Source organism: Neomonachus schauinslandi, chromosome Y, assembly GCF_002201575.2.
Source record: "Neomonachus schauinslandi chromosome Y, ASM220157v2, whole genome shotgun sequence".
In the NCBI taxonomy this organism is placed as follows: domain Eukaryota; kingdom Metazoa; phylum Chordata; class Mammalia; order Carnivora; family Phocidae; genus Neomonachus; species Neomonachus schauinslandi.
Genome location: NC_058420.1, coordinates 2665999 through 2673382, shown reverse-complemented (window position 1 = coordinate 2673382; position 7384 = coordinate 2665999). Strand labels below are relative to the sequence as shown.

General features: G+C 47.3%; 1 protein-coding gene across 1 annotated transcript in view; it reads left to right on the top strand.

Annotated features, from left to right (window-relative positions):
- The first annotated feature begins 663 nt into the window (after window positions 1-663).
- The window catches only part of LOC110582119 (ubiquitin-like modifier-activating enzyme 1), a 17396-nt gene continuing 10675 nt past the window's right edge, over window positions 664-7384 (top strand). Inside the window, exons 1-13 of the mRNA XM_044912022.1 lie at window positions 664-764; window positions 2432-2548; window positions 2681-2739; window positions 2841-3009; window positions 3103-3237; window positions 4222-4328; window positions 4595-4685; window positions 4798-4930; window positions 6175-6272; window positions 6356-6502; window positions 6633-6809; window positions 6938-7042; window positions 7131-7211. Of these exons, the coding sequence (XP_044767957.1) occupies window positions 2432-2548; window positions 2681-2739; window positions 2841-3009; window positions 3103-3237; window positions 4222-4328; window positions 4595-4685; window positions 4798-4930; window positions 6175-6272; window positions 6356-6502; window positions 6633-6809; window positions 6938-7042; window positions 7131-7211 (1419 nt within the window). The 5' untranslated portion in view covers window positions 664-764. The remainder of the gene's footprint in view (window positions 765-2431; window positions 2549-2680; window positions 2740-2840; window positions 3010-3102; window positions 3238-4221; window positions 4329-4594; window positions 4686-4797; window positions 4931-6174; window positions 6273-6355; window positions 6503-6632; window positions 6810-6937; window positions 7043-7130; window positions 7212-7384) is intronic.

Below are 7384 nucleotides of genomic sequence, written 5' to 3'. Positions count from 1 at the left end.
TAATGCCCCAAGCTGAAGGTTTCTGAGATGAGTGAGTATATCCTCACCATAAATAATTTTATGTTAACATAAAAAAATGAGTTCTGCATGAATAAAAATATAAAAGTAACATGTCATGTTTACTGTATATAAGACAATGTTGTAAAGTTATTAGGTGACACCGTATTTTTCATTTTATCATATTTTCATATACGTAATATTTCAAATTTCATGACTCATATTGAGTTGAAGTGATGGATGCTGTCATCACAGTTGTATGGAAGGGGAAACCGAGGCATGGTCTGTAGTCAAGTGTTCAGTTGAAGGGGTGGAGTGGAAATCGGCTAGTTCTGGCAGCAGATTTGAAATTTTAAAGTCTTAAATTTCATGGCTGGTCAGATCCTAAGCCATTGTGGAAAAGTTCATCACGTCTTCAGTTTTTCGCCTGCCTGTTTTGCAAGTGTTTTTCAGCACGGACTTTCCTTGAATTCTGTATTACATAGTGTCATGCATAATTTCGGAGTAAAACGCGTGAGCCCTATGTGAACTTTGCTATTTTCCCTGAGTTTTTCAGTGCCGGAATTATCTATATACTAATTTATACCCATTTTACTGGAGGCAGCCACCAGATGGAGTTGTGCTCCACCCGCGCGCAGCCTGCGTAATGAGTCACACAAGGGCTGCCGACGTCATACGTGATTCACTATCAGGCGCGACGGGAGTAGGACCAATCGACTCCGTTGAGCCTCCGGCTCAGCGGCTGCCATCTTGTTTCGGCGGTTAAGGTAAAGGAGGCGTCGTTCGTGGAAGGGACTGCCCGGAGAGGGGGAAGGCGGCGGCAGTGCAACTCTCCGCTAGCCAATCCACGGGTGGGGGGAGGAGTAAATAGAGGGCGGCGGCTGGGCTTGGCTTTGGCGGCATGAGGAGTTGGCGGCGGAGCGACCAGTGGAAGCGGCGTGGGTAACAAACGGTCTTTGAAGGCACCTCCTCCCGGGCAGGTTTTTCGGGAGACTTTGGAAGGGCCTGAGCTGGGTTGATGTCGCGGCGGCGGATGGGTTGATACCGGGGCGGGGCCAACATTTGTTTCCAGAAATCTGACCTGGTGTTCCGCAAGGCCGCGTACCAGCTTTTAAGGTTTCAGGCCAAACATACCTAGGCACAAATCTCATTCCTTTGCAGACCTAGCGTCTAAAGTCAGCAGTTTGAGCATACCTAGTGAACATAGGCCATTAAGGACTTCAAACCAAAATTATCCATTAGTCCACCAGCAGTTGTTCTCACAGCCTCCGAACGGGACCAGACCGCGCCCTCCAAACAGAGGGACCAAACCCTCTGTTTCACCTTCGTTTCCCCCAGAAAAGGTTTTTGTAACATCTTGTTTTCAGACATCACATTGCTTTCTGATTTCGTCTTCCCAGTCACCTTCCAAAGCTAAAAAACGGACCAGACTGTGCAGAGCATCTGAGCCTGGCTCTCTGGGTCAGAGACTCCTTTCTCACATCTCTGATTATAGCCTCTTCTGTCACAGACTCTCTGGATCCAGCGTTTCTATTCACATATTTGTTTGTTTTAACATTTGATTTTACTACCCGCTCCTAAAGACGTCGTCCCTTCTACATCGCTTTCTAGACCCAGCATTTGTACTCAATGGCCCACCTCCCCTGACTCCTCAAGATCTTAGCATCTTCATCAGAAACTCCTTTGGGTCCAACATTGCCCTTCAGGGACAGGCCCTCAGTATCTACTTTTGAACAATCCTTTTTTTTTTTTTTTTTTTGAATGGTCCCAGCATTCTTTCCAAATAACCCTGAACTGTCTTCCCTCAGAGACGAACGTGAGGCAGGAATTGTTTGGGCAAAGCTATTCTCCATCAAAGGATTCTCCCGGTACCACCCTCACTCCCACAAGCATCTGCTTTTATAGATTTTGCTCCTAACCATGTCTGTCAGGTATTTAGGTTCCCAGCCTCATCCTGGCCCTGTCTGTGCGGTCAAAAGTCAACAGCTGTCCTGGCTTCACTCAATATCCCTTGACTCCACACCACACATTGTAGTCTGCCCTGAGAGCCTTTCAGGTGCTCCCTCAGGTCCCCTCACCTTCTGCTTCCTGCCTCATAGAATCCCTTACCATTATCAGATATCCCCTTCCCCATCAGATTTCCACCAGAGTAGATCGCTCTCCCAGCATCTACTGACTCTCTCTGTAGGCTCAAGGTTACTGACTGGTAGAGAAATAGAGCTAGTCTCTTCTCACTCAGCCTTTTAGGCCTGAACTGTCTGAGCTTAGCCTCATCTTTTCACTTCCTCACAGCAGCCCCAATACCTAGCATGTCTTCTTTATATTTCTCTTTTTTACAAAGGGCTACTAGTACTTAAGGCCTTCCCGCCCCCAAAGTTGCCACTAACAAGAAAGGCTACCCACATCTGGCTCACCTCTAGCCCTTTTCTTTCAGATGTCCAGCTTGCCACTATCCAAGAAACGCTGTGTGCCTGGGCCTGATCCAAAACCAAGTTCTGACTGCTCCTCTGCCTATTCAGTAATGTTTAAAGTGCCCTCAGGCCCAACCAACGTGAGTATCTTCTCCTTAAAGACTCATAGGTGGGGTGCAGGGTGGTTGTTAAGAGAGTACCACTGTGTTAACTGTTTACGCTCCATTCCTGCTAACCCCCCGGAACGGTTTTTCCCCTCCCTCCATTCCTAGGGGATGCCAAACAAAGACAGTGAAACAGACATAGATGAGGGTCTTTACTCCCGGCAGCTGTAAGTGTGGCTAAGTGTGGGGATGTGGAGCGGGAAGGGGCGCAGAGAGGATAGTGTTGAGTGGGTCAAGGCCTGACCCAGAATCTCCCCCAACCTGGCAGGTATGTGCTCGGCCATGAGGCAATGAAGCATCTCCAGACATCCAGTGTACTGGTATCAGGCCTCCGGGGCTTAGGTGTGGAAATTGCCAAGAATATCATCCTTGGTGGGGTCAAAGCTGTCACCCTGCATGACCAGGGCACTGCCCAGTGGGCCGACCTCTCCTCCCAGGTACCTACGTCTTCCTGGCTCCTTTACTACCTTTGCCCAGGGACCAGCCCCCTTGAGCTTTGCATTTACTTCTCTTCCTATACCCTCTTGTAGTTCTACCTGCGGGAGGAGGACGTTGGTAAAAACCGGGCTGAGGCCTCACAGCCCCGCCTTGCTGAGCTCAACAGCTATGTGCCTGTCACCACCTATACTGGGGCCCTCGTTGAGGACTTCCTTAGTGGTTTCCAGGTACCTTGCTGCATCCTGCCTCTTGCCTAATTTTCTCAGATTCTGTTTCTGGTTGGTCTGTTCAGGATTTATTTAATAGGCTATCCCAGTGTTTAGGTTTGTGTGGGGAGGCTCAGGGATATAGGCAGGAATTAGATCCTGGACCTGTCCTGGGGGGATCTCACACCTTTTCAGAAGGGAAGAAATGGCCCAATATTGTGATGCAGTGTTTGTGAACACTGAACTCTGAAACCAAACTACCTTGGTATATGGGTACCTCACTCTTACACTTGCCTGACAGCGAAGAACTAATTTAGTTTCATCTGCCTCTATTTTTCTATCTGTGGAATAGGAATAAAAGCAGTAATGACTTCACAGTTTTTGTGATGGTTAATTAAATACTTAGAATAGCAGTTGGCACAATGTAAGTTCCAAATATGTGTTTGTTAAATAACTACACTGGAAAGAGGGGCTGTGGGTACTGACATGCTTCCTTAGGGTTTCCGAGAGGAAAGGGGTACTGGAATTCCTGGGATAGGACTAGGGAACAACAGACACAGATCCCCACAGATCACATCCGAGCAGGTGTTTTATTTATTTATGAATCGAAGCAAGTGAGGGTGGAATATGGGGCATAAACCCAGACTTTGGGAACAGAGTATGGTTCATGTTTGTCTCCCCAGATACTGTTAGGTGGTAGGAAGGCAGGAGTAGGTGTTTGTCAAATAAAAAAGTTTGTTGGTCTTTTCAGTCCCTCTTCACCTTTCTTATCTGAGTCTGGAGATTCCTGTTTCTCTTCAGTGAGTTTGCTCTCACTGAGCGTGACACAGATAGACACTTTATAAATAGAAGAGGACTGAGCCCAGCAAAGTTTAAATCCTGACACCCCACCAATACTGGCCTGTCAGACACTTCACCCACCCCAGTCTGCATTTCTCCTTTATTTTCTTAACTCTCCTGCACCCCACTGCCAAGACTTGTGTGTGAGCCTCCTTCTCTGTGTAGGTGGTGGTCCTCACCAACACTCCCTTGGAGGACCAGCTGCAGGTGGGTGAGTTCTGTCATAGCCATGGAATCAAGCTGGTCGTGGCAGACACACGGGGCCTATTTGGGTGAGTGCCTGCCTCTCACTTTCTCCCAAGCACCTGCCAGGTCCAGGCAAGATCCTTTTGCTCCCACTGAACTCATGCTACTCCCAGCCAACCCAAGCCTAGGTTTTGATTCTGTATATTTAGCTTTCCCCATTTGGCATGCGTGCCATTGGATTGCCAGCAGTAAGGGAGCTGGGTTTGCTTAGCAGTTATTCACTGCAGCTGGAAGGACGCATAGAGTCCCTGCACGCATGGGTGTTAGGCTCTAGTCCTGTTGTCTCCTACAGGCAGTTGTTCTGTGACTTTGGAGAGGAAATGACCCTTACAGATTCCAATGGGGAGCCGCCTCTCAGTGCTATGGTATCTATGGTTACGAAGGTAAGGAGATCAGCCCTAAGGGGTTCTGGCAGGGAGGTGGGCAGCAGTAATTCTCCCTGTCGCCTCGTGGTACCCTGAGCGTACCTCTGACGCTTACTTTTCTTCCAACTAGGATAGCCCTGGTGTTGTCACCTGCCTGGATGAGGCCCGGCATGGATTTGAGAGTGGCGACTTTGTCTCCTTCACAGAAGTGCAGGGCATGAATGAACTCAATGGCACCTACCCTATAGAGATCAAAGTCCTGGGTATGTCAAGGCTGGGGACAAGAAATGATTGCCTGGACCAAAGGGAGTGCTGTGAGCTGATCCAGAGGCCGAAACGTGACACAGAACTGTAATAAGAATTAGACCAAAGGCCAAGAAGGGATTCCTTTCAAAACCTGAGCTAAGACTTAGGAGAGCTGTGTCCATGGGACCTTACCCAATAGATGTGAAGTGAACTATAGAGGCAGAAGTTTATGCCGCTAGTGTTTGATTTTATTTCCTGTTTGGTCTGTTGACTGTATCTCTTTTTGTTTGTTTGCATTAGAATTTATAGTATAGAACTTTATGTATGTTTAGTGTACAGTCTCTAAGTAACACTTTATCACCTCACGTATTAAAAAAAGCAGCCTGACAACAGAATATTCCCAATTCCTGGTTCCCCATTTATATTTTATGTCTGTCATAAACTTCTCAATATGTTAGCTTGGGTTTAAAAGTTACTGTTTTAAAGAGACCTGAAAGAATTAAGAAAGTAAGGTTTTTTTACCCATATGCCACCTTTTTTTATTTGTTTTCCCCCGTCGATCCAGATTTACATCTAGTATAGTTTTCTTTCTACCTGAGGGATGCCCTTTACCCTTTGTTTCACTCATGGTACTCATGCTGGTGGTAATTCTTTTAGTTTGTTGATGACTTAAATTATCTTTGTTTTGCCTGTGTTTTGGAAGGGCATTTTTGTGGATTTTAGAATTCTAGATTGACAGTTTTTTCTCTTCCATCGCTTAAAAGATGTTGCTGTATTTTCTTGCTTCCATTATTTTCCACAGGAAGTATGCTTTCATTCTTTTCCTTGTTTCTCTATACCTAATGTACTTATTTTCTCTACCCCTGATTATAAACAGTGTGACCATGACAGTGTACCTTAGTGCAGTTTTCTCCATGTTTCCTTTGTTTGGGTTTATTGAACCACATTATTTGTGGGTTTATAGTGTATCAGGCTTGGAAAATTACTGGCCCTAATTTTTTTCAAAATGTTACTCTCTTCCTTCCTCCCTCCCCATTATCTCTTTCCAGACCTCCAATTAGATGCATACTAAGCTACTTGGCTTATTTTGTGTTTGTTTGTTTGTTTTCCCTCCATGTTGTATTTTGAATAGTTTGTTTTAGTGTAGAGCTGGGTCAGGATGGATTTTTCATTCTTGTTTTGATGGTGCTATGATTCTCTGTGGTGGGACAGGAGGATTGGTGGTTGAAGTAACAGATATTCCGTTCTTTTCCTCCCTCAGGTCCCTATACCTTTAGTATCTGTGACACTTCTAGCTTCTCTGAGTACATCCGGGGAGGCATTGTCAGTCAGGTTAAAGTACCTAAGAAGATCAGCTTTGTAAGTATGTGTGGAGGTGGGCTATAGGGTTCTACACCTCTAGGATTTTCACTTCTCTGGTGCTGATATCCCGCTCTCCACAGAAATCCTTGCTAGCCTCATTGGCAGAGCCAGAGTTTGTGATAACGGATTTTGCCAAGTATTCTCGCCCAGGCCAGCTGCACATTGGCTTCCAGGCCCTGCACCACTTCTGTGCTCAGCATGGCCGGTCCCCTCGGCCGCACAATGAGGTAGGTGAATGGGCAAGGCAGCCAGCATCTTTGGCCCAAAGCCTCACCTGCTCTCCCATCTATTCTCTCCCTGTCTCTCTCCCCACAGTTGGCCTGACTGGTCCTCTCTTGGTTCTGTTTGCCCTTCCAGGAGGATGCAACAGAGCTGGTGTCCTTAGCACAGGCTGTGAATGCCCGATCCTTGCCAGCAGTGCAGCAGGACCCTCTGGATGAGGACCTCATTCGAAAGCTGGCATATGTGGCTGCTGGGGACCTGGCACCCATAAACGCCTTTATTGGGGGCTTGGCTGCCCAGGAAGTTATGAAGGTCAGTGTGGGTAAAGAAGGGCAGAGTTGAGGACAGGCCAGGTGCCTTCCTGATTTCATCCCTGGCTGTCCCTCCGGGTCAGATTCTCATTAAGCCCTGATGACCTCCCATTTTTACCATCTCACCAGGCCTGCTCTGGGAAGTTTATGCCTGTTATGCAGTGGCTGTACTTTGATGCCCTTGAGTGTCTCCCCGAGGACAAACGGGCCCTCGCAGAGGACAAGTGTCTTCCGGTATGTGAGGGGTCCCTATGGGGAAGGTATTATTACGGGTCTCTGCAAGGCAGCTCTTCTCTGATCCTCCTCCCTTCATGTGACTCAGTGCCAGAACCGTTACGATGGGCAGGTGGCTGTATTTGGCTCAGACCTGCAAGAGAAGCTGGGCAAGCAAAAGTACTTCTTGGTGAGTGATCCCGTTGGGCACCAGCTACATCATCTTTACTTGCTTCTGGCCAGTCTTTTCTGGAGTCTCCTGCCTCACAAGGGAGGATAATTGTTTTTTTTTACCCTCCTCTCCACCCTTTCTAGATTTTCTTCACGCCACAGGAAAGCCTGATATGTGCCTTTATTCCCCCC